Source organism: Dermacentor silvarum, chromosome 7 (genome assembly GCF_013339745.2).
Source record: "Dermacentor silvarum isolate Dsil-2018 chromosome 7, BIME_Dsil_1.4, whole genome shotgun sequence".
Classification (NCBI taxonomy): Eukaryota; Metazoa; Arthropoda; class Arachnida; order Ixodida; family Ixodidae; genus Dermacentor; species Dermacentor silvarum.
The window spans coordinates 4,744,699-4,760,543 of record NC_051160.1 but is presented as its reverse complement, the minus strand read 5'-3'; the positions used below and the strand labels follow the sequence as shown (position 1 = coordinate 4,760,543).

At 41.4% G+C, this 15,845-nt stretch overlaps 1 protein-coding gene across 1 annotated transcript; it reads left to right on the top strand.

Annotated features, from left to right (window-relative positions):
- The first annotated feature begins 738 nt into the window (after positions 1-738).
- Positions 739-14,425, top strand: LOC125946801 (uncharacterized). The gene is made up of 7 exons (XM_049670847.1): positions 739-1,126; positions 5,608-5,689; positions 5,774-5,860; positions 6,633-6,974; positions 9,827-10,105; positions 12,244-12,411; positions 14,312-14,425. Exons 1-7 carry the CDS (start codon positions 876-878, stop codon positions 14,423-14,425), a joined length of 1,323 nt encoding a protein of 440 aa, XP_049526804.1. The 5' UTR covers positions 739-875.
- The last annotated feature ends 1,420 nt before the right edge of the window (positions 14,426-15,845 follow it).

Sequence of the window (15,845 nt, the reverse complement as noted above, 5' to 3'; positions counted from 1 at the left end):
CCGGCCATAACTACCAAATGGCAGTTGGCAGTACAGCATGAATAAATAAAGTCAGTGCTCAACCTGTTCAAGGCTGAGCAGTCGCTTTGCGTTCAGAGGAAAGGGCTTTCTAGTATTTCATTCTTGCTTGTGCTAAAAAAATTATCTAAATAAAGTTGTCATTTTTTTTATTTTCATTTGGCTCTGAGGCAGTCAGCGAGCAAGGTAGAATAGTCGTATCCTCACTTCACAGGCATGCTTGCGATGCGGCTCAGCAAAAAGTCTTCGCGAATGAATGCCACGTTACGCGGCTAAAACATCTCATCACAGCCGTAACAAATGTTGCTTTAATGCGACACAAAATCATTAATAAATAAATATGGCTAAACTACGCCGAATGCGAGCGCGCTTCGCCCACATGCAGCCGGGCGGCCGAGCGCCGCGCCCTAGCATGAGGACTGCTCGCAGCGCCACCGCCACCGTCATTCGGAAACAGTCCTCAATCCCGTCGGCGGACGGCAGACTAGGGACCATAGTACTAGTTCATTTTTGCCGCCATCACTGCTTTGACGTTTCAACAAGTGTGATGTTATTCCGACGTCATATGTGTACTTACTCAAGAAGTTAAACAAGCGTTAAACAGTAGAACTATATTATATCAATGTTTACGTTTAATTGCAGTTCATTTTTTGTATTTTTTAATTGCAGTTTCTGAAAAAGTACATCCGCGATTGCGCTGTAACAACGAAGATGGCGGCGGAGCGTTGATCAGCTGTGCAAGGGTGGTTGCGTGTGTGTCCGTTTTACTTTCGTGATCCGTGTGTTGTCAAAGTCGCCGTGCTTGCCAGCGCTGCATTTCAAAACGATGACTGTTCACGCCGAGTAAGACAGAAGCTATGGTAGACGAAACTGCAGCGGATACGTCTCGCCTGGCCAAATGTGGCGACGATCTCGGCTACAGCGAAGAGACGCTCGGCTCCGCGGCCAATTTGTTGACAGAGTTCACGAGTCACGTGTATCTCGGTCAGTGGGAATGTGCTCGAGCTTGTGCGCTGACCGTTCTGCGGGCACCGTTCACGTCTCACGAGCAAAAATGGTTTGTGAAGGAGTACATTCGCGGAGTATCGGCGCTACCTGCAACCTTCAGGTATATACCGGTGGCCGTTGAATACGCCCCCTTCTTCGCTGCTACACGTTATGTGTTGTATGACGGGGCTGTGATGGGTGTTGCCTGTGAGTCTGCTGTAGTGTCTAGAATATGCGTGGCTGACATCGACGTCTGCCTAGTTCCGAGCGACTGTCGTTAGCGCGATCGTGTCGCAGACTTCGTGGCTAATCGGCAAGCACGTGTAGTATCATTTATCCGTTACCTTGTGTCAGCGATTGTCTCTGTGTTATTCTTATCTTGGCACCGTTTCATAGACGTGCCGCGTAGCTAGGCACATCTAGCAGGTGTAGCTGTTTCGCTCTGTGGCATAACCTTGCAGAGCGAAGTTTATGCTGTCAACTCAGAAGTACAACGGTTGTTCAGAACAGATAGTGTCCCACATGTCTTTTCTTTTTCTTTTTTTGAGTCATTCGTCATTTACGCAAATTATACCTGCGTAATGTTTTCCTGGCCATATTTTTTAAACTGTATATGATTTCTATGTAACTTTCGTTTAAATGCAAATAGTATGAAGTGAGGGATCGGAGCTGAGGGCCTGCTCGAATACCTTTGTCTTATATTTTGAACAGCACTGTCAAGGTCTTTTAATACTGTCTTACTCAGGTTACCCTGAAAGAGCGACTACATGAAGTGCGGAAAAGAGGGATAGCACGAAACACCAGAAAGAGCGTGCACAGCCTGTCGGTTTACTTGTGCTCAATTGAATGACAGCATACTGCTTGTTCTGCATGTTTTGCGTTGTCCCAATCATATCGCTCTGAAAGTTGTAATTATGAAGTACGAATTAGCTTACCCCATTGGTCGATCACCTATGCCTGGCCACAATACCTCCATGGACCATTTGCGGATACCTACCCATATTGCCCAGCTCGAGCATCCGTGGCTACAATCAAACACCTGTTGTGGACATGTCCTGGTCTAAACCAGATACGACGGCGCTACCTGCAAACAGTGGGCCTTCATCCCACGCGACCACCGGACTATGATTCTTGGCTCTGGAAACAACCATACAGCACTATTGATGTTCAATACCGAAACCGGCCTACATTTCTATATTTAATAATTTATGCCGTTGGGTGAACTTTCGAAGGAAAAAAATTAGCTCAAACACATTATTGCTGTAAAAATCAATATCTGATAGTGTTAGGTATTGCTTAGAAATTGGGTGAGAAAGAAAATCTGGAAATGTTTGGTTGACGCATCCTGTGACTTTATATTTTACAGAAACAAACATTGTTATGCTTAATAGTAAAATTCTACATGGCATTTAATGTTTAGCTTGCTTTCTCCCATGGGTACAATCAGTTGGTGCTGGAGCTAAATACTATGTGTACAAGCTATCTTGATGTTTAGTGAAGGCTACGTAAACAGTCCCATTGGGGGTCATCTCGCTCTGGGGAGATATTCTGAAACAATCCACTTTGGCGATACTATCGCCTTGGCCACGCCCCCACCAACGGCACGCGCTGATTGGCAAACAGCAAAATTGGATGAGCTGATTGGCAAGTTGAGCACGACGTCATCCAATTTGGTTCAACCAGCCAATCAGCACGTGCCTGACGGCGATATTGTTGCCGAGGCGATACTATCACCGAAGTGGATCGCTTCAAAATAAGTCTCCTGCTACCTGCTGCAGTGTCTCAGTGGCTATGGAGTTCTGCAGGAGGTGATGGGTTCGCTTTTTCTGGCTTCGCCAGGCTACATTTCTATGGGGGCAACGTGCAAAAATGCTCGGGTACTTAGATTTAGGTGCACGTTGAAGAACTCCAAGTGGTTAAAATTAAACCTGAGCCCTCTTCTACGGCGTATCTCACAGCCGCCTCAGTGTTGCTTTGAGATGTTACACCCAATGAATGAATGAATGAATCAATCAATCAGTCAATGATTTTGCTCTGCTCTCCCATTCACAAAATTCAGGAACATCTTAGCCTCATCCATTCTTCCTTCAAATGCAATTTTAACTCGCACAGTGTGCTTACCCACTCACTGGTTATTTGGATATTTCATTATTTCGAACATATTGTTCTGAACTCGAGCTGGAGGAAATTGCCCATAGGTAGATTATGTACGCTTATTGCTGTACTAGGGGTGCTAGCGGCGACAATTTCTTTTTATGTTGTGGGTCCTGAACTGGCAATGCGGCAAGAACACAAGCTCTCACCGGTGCATTGACATGTAAAGCTAGAGAGACCGTAGTAGGAGCGTAGGGGAGTTTGGAAGGACAAGGCCAGGGAGGGGGTGGGTTAGAGAGCCTAATTGGCTCATAGGCATGTACAGTATAGTGCACTCTATAAGGGAACAACTAGCTGGTAATAAAGTCGATATAACAGAACTTTATTGATATTACTACTCTACTTGATAGAAAAAAAAAAAGGCTAATGGAGACCCGTTAGGCTGATATCTATGCAATAACGAATAGTCTGGCTGTAATTGGTAGCCAAATACTAAATATGTGTTCTCTGTGACAATGGACTGTACTGTACATCAAGAGAGAACTGGAGTCACTGATGGAACTTATTCCTCTGGCATCGGAAATCTGGCTTTGTAAGCAGGCTTCTTTTGCAAGCCGTAGAAAGTACTTTTAGCCGCCAGCAGCATCTGTGCACTTCTGTCACACTGAGCTGGACTTAGAGGCAGAGTCCAAGTTGGTCTTAGATCTGGCAGAACGGCTCTTCGTGTACAAGGATAATGCTGATTATGCTCTCCGTGTATGTTTGCACTTCGTGATAATCTCTGTAATGCCCCTTTCTGAGCACAAGTACAGGCTGTGATTATGTACTAGGTATTTCAATAAAAGGTCATTTCACCACAGACATTTAATTTTTCATTCAACTAAACAGTTGTGTGCATTAAACATGTATTTCATGTCCAAGTGGCATCAAGTTCCTGGGAATCAGCTTTACTACCTGTGATAGGAACATAATAGTCTTGAAGACGTCAAATTTCTTCACAGCTGAGGCATGCATCTCAGAATAGCGAAGTGTGCTCTGACCATGTGTGTTAGCAGTTATGGCAACAGACCTAAACATCATACTGTTGCAGAATGCAAGAACGATTGCACCCTACCACTTAGATCTAGGTGAACATCAAGGAATGCGACGTGGTTGAAATTAATCTGGAATTGTCCACTGCAGCGTCTCATTGTCAAGGGGCTTATTCTTGATCGATCAATCAGTTCCAGGGATACTTTCACATATGCATGATGTGTTGTCTGATGTAATGCCTCACAGGAGTGACAGGCGTTCTGCTTGCTGGCTTAGCCAATCAGCATCCCCCCAAATAATAAATCCACAATACGATGCCATATGCTGCTTTAAGATGTTAACATTGCGCGAAACTGCTATGTACACGCCAAGATAACACCTGATAACAGAAAAGCTAGCAAGTATAACTATGTTTAAATTCTTTTTTTCTGCATCTTCAGATACATTATTCATTATTAACTACAACATCATAGAAAGATAAGGGACAGGTGAACCTTATTATTGTACACCTTATTAAGTCTGTTCATGAAAACTGGTTTTTGAATACAAAAAGCCAATATGAAAAAGAAGGAAAAACATTGAAAGATAGATGTATGAGCGCTTTTTGACAGCACCAGTATGTAACCAGGTAGCAGGTGATCTTTCTGTTGTTTTTGGAAGTAATTTTTTATATAAGGAAGAGATTCTGAGCTTCCTGGGTGTTGTTTCCAAGTACACTGCACATGAAACAGTCAGTTTTGCTTTTTGTAGCTGAAATAATGTTAGATTTCACTCTTGTAGTACACATTTGTAAAGACAATAAATCTCACAGAAAGATTAACAATTTTTGGCCTGTTTTGTTGCTGCATGTTCTTAACATGCTAAAGATGCAAACATAATTAATAACAATAGACAAAACAACATTTTCTGCTCACGGACATAATTTGTCTGTAAGGGTTAAACTCAATACAGTCAAACCTGGATATATCGATTCTGAAGGGGATCACAAAAAAGTTCGATATAAAGGTATTTCGATATATAAAATAAAAGTTTTATACAAAAATTTTCAAGGGGATTTTAGTGCTGTTCGTTGTACACAATAATTCAGTATATGTGGGTTCGATATATCTGGGTTTGACTGTATATCAGTATCAATCAATCGATTCGTGCACTGCAAGTCTGGGCCACGAGACAATCACTAATGTATACCCTATTGCATAGTTATCATACAGGTGCACACATTAAAATTATTATTATATATATATATACATATAATCTTTATATCAAATTATTGAATATACGGAAGTAATAATCAAAATTTTTCTCATTGATGTCAGCATGTATGTTATAACGAATATCGGATATAATGAAGGTATTTTCAAGTCAGGTGCGACTTTGTTGTAACAAGCGTTCGACTGTAAACTGTGTCATGCGTGTGGCAGTATCCTCTGTTATCACGTAACTGTTGACAACATTGAAAATGTTTTATTTTTCCAGCGCATGTGCCAATCCCCTCCTGCAATCACCAAACCACCTCAGCTGGCTTGCTGCCAAATTCTTAGAGGATTATTGCGATGAGGTTTGTTCTTTTTTGGTGATTTCCCTGCATTGACTTTGCGTTTATGATGTTTAATACAGCAGTGACACTCCTTTTCTTATATAGCAAAAACCATCAATCTTGGCTCACGATGCGGAGCTAAGGGTCCTTCTCTGCACTATTGGTGGAGAACTTCCTGATGCCTGCAGACAGGTTTGTTCAATACCTTTACACTCGCATTGACTGTTATCTTTGTTTCACCAAAGCATCATGTACTCTATCTCTTCAGGCATTTTGTATTTAAGTGCTTTTGATTTCTCATGTTAGAACTTTATGTGTGAAGGACTTGGCAGTAAATAGATGTGATCTACAATCAAAATAAATATGCAACCCCTTGTATACTATAATATTCAGAACACTTACCACATGTCTGCCACATTTCTTACCTGCCCAAAGCAATGGATATAAATCAATATGTTGAATAATGAAGCAATAAAAATTGCATAACACGTTGGCTGGAGCATAAGGTGGGCTCAAGGTTCCCTCAATGTTTAGCGGACTGGTAGATATTTCATGCAATGTTTTTTTCTAACCTTGAGATTGTCCATCGTTTGAGCGAGATTGGCCGAAAAGAAAGTACAGTAGAAGACCTGCTGACGATACCATTACTGTTTAGCACAGTGCATTCAGCAAGATGTCCTTGCCCTAATTTACATTCTGGTAAATATATTGAGTTGGTGGATTCTACATGACTCAATGTGTAGCAGACATGACAAGACGAGGCTTGTTTTTATCTACTCTTCGGATATTGTCCTTGTCCTATGTTGTGCTGTTACATTTTTTATCATAATACTACGGTCACATAGGGTAATTTCGATTGCGATTGAGCCCAATTAAGATTGATTGCTAACGAAGGTGCCCCGTGTGACTGGGGTATTATGTTCCGTCCTGCTGAATTGTGCCTTGCCTCTCACATTCGTTAAAGGAGTTGTACGAAGCCTACTGTGCAACAGCACCAACGTCTGACCATGAAACAAGCAGTCTCCTCTCATCGAACTGCCTTTTGTCACTAAAAGGCCTGTTCCTCAAAGACCCCCCGAGGGCCATTCTTTTGGCTGAACACATTTCCCAGCACCTGGGAGAAGCGAGTGGCATCACACAGCAGCTGTGGAAAGTGCACTTGGATGCCCTACGCAGCTGTCTGGGACAGGTGCAGGAGGCTCTCTGTGCATACGAGGAAGTTCACGACAGGCAGAGGTGTCTACTTCTGAAGCTCTTGGTGACACTTCCGGATCCATTGGTAGCACACTGTGTGGGTAACCCTGAGGCAAGTATCTTGCAGTATCTTGAATTGACCTAGTTGGTTGCACATTGCAAAGGCAATGTGCGACCAAATAAATGGACACTAAAGAGAAACTCAAGTTGAGCTGTAGTTGTGAATTACACTTATACAATACCAATAAGGCCACTGTTACTCTGAGAGGCGGCTTTATAAGTGAGAAAAGAGACTAGAACAAAAGATTGGTGACAATAGTGCCTTTAAGTTTCCTTACCCGCTCGCCGTGACATCATGTATTTTGACGGCGTCTGCCTGGGCTTACTTAAATCTTTTACCAGTAAAGGTGGACTACATTGTGCTAGTCTAAAGGAGCCAAAGACTGAACTTGGCAAGTTTTGAGCACTCTAATCATGAGAAAGTGTGTTGAAATTGCAACATCACACTGATGCAACAGCATTAGGGTTTTCACACGAAATTAAAAAAAAAATTGCAGTTTGGCCTTTATTTCCTTTTTTTTTATTTAATCAATACCTTTTCACCAAATTAATGAAACGAGTTTTGAAAGAATCTTTTATTAGTCTAACTTATTTGGTGTTTCTTTCAGGGTCTTTAATGGCATTAAAAGATGGGGACAAAGCAGGATGAGCTCCCGTCTTGTATTTGTTTGCTCCCCTTCTTTTAGCTCCATCAAATGCTCGTGCAAGTGTCTTGCATGTCTGTTTGCAGACAAAAACGTGCAAGTCTATCACAGGGGCTGAGTAGCTGTGGTGTTTTGCTGCTGAGCATAAAGGCGCATGTTTGGTTCCCACTCGGCATTTCGATGGGTAGAAGGTGCGAAACCACTGTTGATGAGAGAGGGTAGAATTAACATCAGGTGTCTTGCCATGAGGAAGTTAACATGGGCCAAAAATGTCTGTTTCTGAGGCTCTTAGTGACCCCTCCAGATTCATTAGTAGCACACCGCTTGGGCAACTACAGTGCAAGTTTTTCACACATCTATTTGCAGGCTAAAACATGCTAAATTGCCATGGTGGCTTACTAGCTATATTGCTTTGCTGCTGAGCAGAAGTCATGCATTTGATTCCCAGCTATGGCATCTGCATTTCAGTGGATGTGAAATGCAGCAACACCCTTGTGGAGAGAGTTAGTTCGGTAACACGTCAACACCTTAAATTTTACTGGCAGTGGTTTAAGTTCGAAAAGTTCAGCAACATGTTGCCTTGGCAGAAAATTTATACATTGGGGACCATAGAAGTACAGACAAGTTAGGGTTAAAAGGACACTAAAGCCAAATACTAAGTCAAGCTAAAGTGATGTATTAGTGCACGAGTATCTCTAAAGCGTCAGTATTATCGCGAGCAGAGCCTTAGTAATAGAGAAATTAAGGTAAATGCAGGACACGATTAGCGACTCCCCCGGGGACATTCAAGTACTCGCCTGATGGCGAAGGCACTCCTCATTTAAATTCTGTCTCTAGTACTGAACCACTCGTTATAAAAACATCATTGTACTGTATTATAAAAAGTGAGAAAATACTACTTCACCAGTTCTATTACACTTTTACGAAAAAGAACTAACTGACATTACACCGTTGACAACGACGTGGGTGGTCAAAAGGTTTCGTCTTCGCTTGACTCTGCGCCGCCCGCACTTTCGCGTTTCAGTTTTTCTGTTATCGTGTAGTGTTGCGCTTGTTTTTCTGGCTCGCGAACCTCTCACTAACTGCAAGTAGCAGAGAATTCCACTTCCATGCAAAGTCGCGGAATGCCCGAACGGTCTACGCCACTCTACCAAAATCAGCTGCAGCGGCGCACCGTACCGACATCTGTCGGGCGCCGTTACAATCACCAACGGCAGAAAATGGCGTATGCAACGTCACCACTCCTCGGTTGGCGTGGCGGGTGATTTCAATTGCAATAAAGGTACTTGGACCCTTCAGATCCAATTTTCTCGTAAACTAAGTCTTTTCTTTGCACGAAACAAGCGTTTTGAGGTTTCTGGAAAAGTATTTAAACAGTCCATGGTCGACTTAGTATTTGCCTTTAGTGTCCTTTTAACTCAAACACATTATTTTGTTTCTGCTTTTGCCAATAAATGTAATATCTGCATCATTTTGGTGAGATTGTATTCTCGGGTTGATTACAAAAAGTGTTCTACTTTCTAATTTCTTGTTCATGTTTTATTTGTTCATGAATACTTTGCTAGTAAACAGCTTCTGATGGAGCTTTCTGATCAAACCTTACCGAGTCAATAGCAGTAAAGATGATGCAAGTTCCATTACGAATTTCGGCACTAGGTTTGCGGCAACACTTTGAATGTTCCTGCATTAAAAAAAATAAAATAAATAAGGCAGTGTCAGAAAAAGCACCACCCTTAATAACTCAAGCACAGAACTGGCACCGATTCACAATGCATATTGTAGGTCATTGTACGTAATATGCCATAAGTTGGCGACATTGCCTCCTGCATTTTAACTGATGTTTCATGGTGTGTTTTCTACTTTAGTTGAAAACATGGTTATGAAACAATAAATGTTTAATGGTTGCATGTTACTAAGAATGTGGTAAGATCATTGAAAAATGACAATGAAGAAGCAAGTTTGACAAGACAGGTGCATGCAGAAAGTAAAAAGAGTGAAGAGCGAGTGATGTTCATTATAACAGAAAGTTTGTAAAGCTTTTATTCTAGAGTTTCGTACATAGTTCCTACGTTAGTTAACATTGTTTATAATGAAAAGTTTGCTGTCTACAACGTCATGATTGAGTGTGGCAAGAACGTTAAAAAGCAACAACAAAGAAGTGGTGGTGCAGGAGGAAAAAGGAATAAGAAAGCAAGTGTAATGTATTATAACAGCGAGTGCCAGACATTTTTCTGTTTGTTACTGTCTTGTTTCTTTGTAGTGGGCCAGTGGCTTATTGGATACTATCATTGGTGATTTGCTCAATCTGATCGATGGAGGTCTTCTTGGCAAACTCTCTGTGTTTGAGGCGGTCGTTTGCCGAAAGTCACCACTCCTGTCCAAACTTTTTGCTCAACGGGAGAATGAGAGGCACGGACGTCTTGCTGCTCCCAGAAGTCCCATGTCGCTGGCTGTGTCCGAAGAGTCGGGCCAGCTGGATCTGCAGGAGGCATTCCTCAAGTCATTCGTTAGGGAGGAGCATTTCCTGGAAGCCATACTTGTAAGTAGTTGTACCTAAAGACCATGTGCAGTTGTACTTTGCACAGGCTGAATAATGCCGGTGCCAATGGAGCCAAAAAATCGTATTGACTGCTTCATGCTTTAAGGTTTAATGCCATTCACGCAACGCCGCATAGATATAGAGTAAACCTCTGTTAACTCGAAGCTGTAAAAACCGGGGACACTTTTGGGATTAATAAAGTTTCGAGATAAGCGAAAACACAAAAATAGAAGCCCACTGGCTGCGCATAGACCACATGGAGCCTTTTAGAACGCTGGCAGTAATATTCTCGATCACTTTCGTGTGCATCGGCACCGTACACGTCAGCGTCGGCGGGCAACAGTGTTACAAGCGCTGATCCAAGACAGCGTGCTTCAGGACATCCAAGCATAACTGGTTCCAGACATTCCAAAAACTGATGCTGCTACTTTTGCGTCATAATGAATTCTGGATAATTTCACTTCGAAAACCGCAATTGGAAGCCGAATAGCGTGCTTGTCACGCCTTTAGCAGATGTCCACGAGTGATGCGGCATTTACACCTCACCTTCGCACGAGCACGAAGCAAAAGTCCTTACCAAGCCACGGTCTCGATGAAGCTCAGTGGGCTCGCATGCTGGCTTCACTTGGGCACAGCGCATGGGCTGATTGTGCCTGCTCAAAAATGCTGATAATCTTGCTCAAAGTCACGATTAATACGCTGTGACCACATTGATGTGCCCTGACTTAGTCTTAAAAAAACAAACTTCAACTCCCCAGATCACTGCTGCTGTGTGAGGTCACAACAAAGTGGCAGCAAGCAGCCAAGCAAGTGCGCACAAGAGGCAATAAGAAACAAAAAAAGGGGAAATATAAACGGGGAGCCTGACGAGGTGTCTGGCTCGGCTAGTGAGCTGCCGTCAGGTGAAAAGTGAGTGCAAGCGACACCAGCGACGCTGCCCCATTGCTTTTTACGGGGTATTTTCGTAGCCTAGATTTCGAGATACCTGGAGTATGGCACAAAAGCTTTTCAAGATAAGAGGTGAAACACACATAGGTTGACAGCATGGCTGGACAAAAATTTAGACTTAGCCAATATTTTGAGATATCAGAGCTCGAGTTAACGAGGGCTTACTGTACATAAATACTGCAATATAAATAAAATGCAAGTGGCAATAAAATTTCACTGCCACTTGCAGTGTACTGTGCCCTCACAAATCATATGCCCATTAAAACTGTACTCTTACTCCCAATGTGAGCAGTTATGGCGCCTGCACACGATAAATACATTACAGAAGTAAACTGAAATTATTCCACGTAAAATATGCCTGATAATGCTTTTGTGGCATTTCTTGCATGCTTGCCCCTCTAGATAATCTTTTGTATTGTGATTTCAAGTTTGCTGCACTCACTGCACTGTCATCATCACTATGTTTTATTCCATTAAGCCTTTATTGATGCGTGTTGCCTGCTGACAACATAGCAGAATTTTTTTTTCTTGGTGAATCTCAGTATTGAATACAAGGTTTCTGGCTAAATGTCTTTGGCCAACACTGAATGAAAGGCAGCAAGTGTCATTTGTTGGTTTAGTGCAGGAATACAGGACAAGGAAGAAGTTTGGTACCCGAATCACTTCATTTTGAAAAGATGGTCAAAGGAGACTAACTGGTGCAAGATCTCTGGCTGCAGTGGTGTCACACACATGATGTAAAGGAAATAAAATGTACGACTATGGTTCACATATGACCGAGAGCTGTCTACAAATTCTAAGCAAATCCAGAGGTGGCTTGGGGTAAAGCCCACTTTCACTATTCTTCTGGCATTATCCCCTATTGCTGAAAAAGCTGCCTCTAAATATTTTTTCTTTTCATTGGTTGTGCTTTTTCTCAGTGTGCTTTGCACATTTAGATAGAAATATAGATTTATGGGGGGATATTTACTTGTGTCATCATTAAAAGGTTAAAATTGTGAATTAAGAACTTTAAAGTACTAGGTACTTAATTTTCATTAACCTCGCCCATGTGGTATGAGTGTAATGCCCTTTACGTGCAGGTTAGCGTAGTACCATCAAGCGTCTAATTACTTTCTTTCTCATCTCTACCAGTGTGACAGCTTCTACACGTTTCTTTTACATTCTTTTTCCTTTTTTTTCTTTTTCAGAACGCTGCTGTCAAAAAGTTGCACAATGGAGAATCAGAAGTCGCACTCCGTCTCTTTGCACATCCCGCTCTGCGAGACTTCTACATCATTGCCTTATTTCGTGCCTGGAATGAAGTTGTGTCTGACAACGATGCAAGTTGTGTATTGCAAGCATTGGATGATACCAAGGTTTGTATTTTCATTGAAAAAAAAATTGAAAAAAGGGCCTAGTTTTTGAAATTCATCTGGCATAGAACGGCTCAATCATGTTCGTGTTTCTGGCCCATCACTATAATTAAAAAAATAAAGATGAATCATCTGGCAATGTGACCATAATACTGCAAAACATTGTGCCTAATTCACAAGACTTGTTTTCTTGAATGTTTGTGCTGTTGTTTCTAAAGCACCTTGCAAAAGTCTTTCGTCACTCATCATCACTTTAAGAATGAAGTGCACAGAATGTCAATTTGTTTCTCTCATTTATGCATTAGCATAAGGATGTCAAGTGGAAAAAGTGAATGTGTGTGGGAAGCCTGTCATGTGGTAGAGATGTATATATATGTATATACAGGGTGTTTCAGCGAACACTTTCACAATTTATTTAAGGTTGCCTATGGCAGATAGCCCAATTCTAGTTAATGAGCTGGTCTGCTCGAAGAGGCGGACATTACATGCACAAAAATGAAGTGCATAATCAGCTTATTAACAAAAATCCACTAATTAGGTTTTTAACTAATTACCTGATGGCCCATATTGCAATTTACAAATTGTAGCCGTGGAGTTCGCAAGGTGGATCCACTTAGAATTAATTCTCAGGATGGCACCAGTTTCGAGATATTAATTCCCGAACGTTACTCAGAAATGCATTGGCGTTCCAGTTAATTTTGTGCTTCAATGCATAAAGCGACGTTTTGTTAAGAACCTAACTGGAATGCCAATGCATTTCTCCGCAAAGTTCGGGAATTAATTCGGGCAAAGTTCGGGCCTGCAAGTCCATGGCTACAATTTGTAAATTGCAATATGGGCCATCAGGTAATTAGTTAAAAACTTAATTAGTGAATTTCTGTTAATTATTCAATTATGCATTTCAATTTCTTGTGCAAGTAATGTCTGCCTCTTCTAGTAGACCAGCTCATGAACTAGAATTGTGCTATTTGCCACAGGCAACCTTTAAGAATTTTAGAAAGTGTTCGCTGAAACACCCTGTATATATATATATATATATATATTATATATATATATATAATATATATATATATATATATATATTTGCAACTGATGGTGGTCTGCTCCAGACCACTGTCAGTGGCACTTCGCTCCTTGATGAGGAGGACATGTGTCAAGTGAGCTCCTGGACGACACTTTGCGATGTGGTGAACACAGTTTAAAGACATGGATTACGGGACCTCAAAGAGGTGGGACGTAATGCTAGCGCATTTCTCTCGCATTCGCTACTAAATAACCACTGATATTTTTTTTAATATAATATTATTAATTGTTTCAGACGGCCGCATTTCGATGGAGGCGAAATGCAAAAACATCCGTGTGCTTGCATTGTAGTGCACATTAAAGAACCCCAGGTGGTCAAATTATTCCGGAGCCCTTCACTAGGGCGTGCCTGATAGTCAGAACTGGTTTTGTCCCGTAAAACTCCAGAAAGAAGAAGAAGAAGATGCAATATTTCCAAACTTTTTCCCACATTGCATTGATGCTTATGTCATAATGTGCTGTAGTTTGCAAGCTGCATTCATGATATTCAAAATAAAAATTAAATATCACTAAGCCATGTTTGGCATTTGATGCCTGGTTAAAATGTGTGTGCAGGATGAATCAAACCGCACAGGACCTTCAATTTGGAATTTTTCACTTTGGTACTGCTAAGAAATGTAAAAATGTATTTCGTTCAACAGTTAAAATAAAAGGGAAGAGACGTGTAACATTGTTCTCTTTTCGTGGTTTTTGCTTAATTTTTGTTGATGAATTTTGAATATTTCCTTTGAGAAACAAAATGAAAGGACAGGAAAAGTGTAAAGTGCACTCATACTGTGCTTTTTCTGTTTACTTTTGTTAATGAATTTCTTGAACACAGGCCGTAACGTGGAGCAGCCAGGAGACACACAACTTCCTCATGGAAATGCGCTATCGCCTGTTCGTGACAGAATGGATTGTTTCTCTACAGAGGTGTGGCTATCTTGCACTTTGAAAGATATGTTTGCTTTTTTTAGTGTGCAGTGCTTATGTTGTAGTTAGACGGAAGTTGTCCTTTATGTTAAGTCTATTCTTAAAGTGCATGGCCTGGACACATGCACTTGCTAGTTTTTGGTATACTTATTTCACTTAATTTATATGAAAACGTTCAGTATTCACAGTCGTGCAGGATTTCAATAAAGGAACTATGTATAAGTGGCTCTTTTGGGTAAATTGCTTGCTTGCTCATGCTCAGATTATTTGCAGCGGTAGTCGTTCATGGTGCGTTTTGGCTAATATATTTTGATGCAGTGCTTGCCTGTTTAGTCCTGAAGAAGTCGCTTGTTGTAAGTGGACTCCAATCAAGAAAGAAAGAAATAATGATGCACCCTTTGCGACAACAGCGGACCAGAAAAGTAACTTTCTACATAGAAAAAAATGAAAGTGCCATCTGTCCCCAGGCCTTACATGCAAAGCTGTAGTATTACACTCGTGGCGACAGGGGCGCTTGTGTTGTTTTCACTGAGAAAATTTGCATTTCTTTGTATGGTGTTGCTGCAGAACACAGACATTTACTTTCAACTTGTTTGGAGCAAAGGGGCCTCAGGAACAAGTTTTGCATTAAAACACGGCATTCACCGAAATGGTGCCACCTTAGTGTGAAGTTTGAGTGCAAACGAGCCCGAAGTTTAGGTAGAAGAGCTTCCTATATTCGACTCCTTTATTGACATCAATCTATTGTATTTGTTGCTTATGGTATTTAACCTTGGCCAAAGTTCAGTTAGAGCAAGATTAGTGCATGCATGCATCACAGTTCGAGCCTTGCAGAGTGCATTCATGCTTTTGTGGCAGTATAGTTGCAGATTGCTGCTTCAAACTATAATACAGTATAATTTCCGTATAATTAACTCTGATATACATCGAATTACCAGAAACAATGTAAATCAAATTTTGTTGGCTATGCCTTTCTTTAATGAGTATTATACTGCTATACATGAAACAGAAAATGCATGATTCAAGGCAATATCATTAGAGTTACTTAACTCGACATTTAAATTGCTATAATTCGTTACTTGGTAGCTCGACCGGAAGACGTAGCCAGAAAACTGGAAGACATACTTTGAGCTGCCGAGTTTTCTTGGCAGCTGATAGTATGTTTTCTTGTCACAAAAATGTCAAACATTCAGCAAGAGCAACTTGAAATGGCACATTCTGAACATGGTGTGCATGTTTTGGCCAACAACTTGGCTTGACTGACTTACAGCCAACAAGCCATTGTTCTGATCCCATGTGATCACACTGATTGCATGGTTGCATATTAACAATGGTGCAAAGTGTGCTTGTAATTTATCATTGTGCAAGTGCCATGTATCAGCACGGCAAGCCTCTGACAGGCCATAAAATCAACAGGAGACCCTTTCCTGGCCAATCGGAAA

Coding starts and splice junctions, on each gene's coding strand:
- LOC125946801 (XM_049670847.1), top strand. CDS start 876: ATGGTAGACGAAACTGCAGCGGATACGTCTCGCCTGGCCAAATGTGGC. Junction 6,975..9,826: donor ACTGTGTGGGTAACCCTGAG/GCAAGTATCTTG, acceptor GTTTCTTTGTAG/TGGGCCAGTGGCTTATTGGA. Junction 12,412..14,311: donor AAGCATTGGATGATACCAAG/GTTTGTATTTTC, acceptor TCTTGAACACAG/GCCGTAACGTGGAGCAGCCA.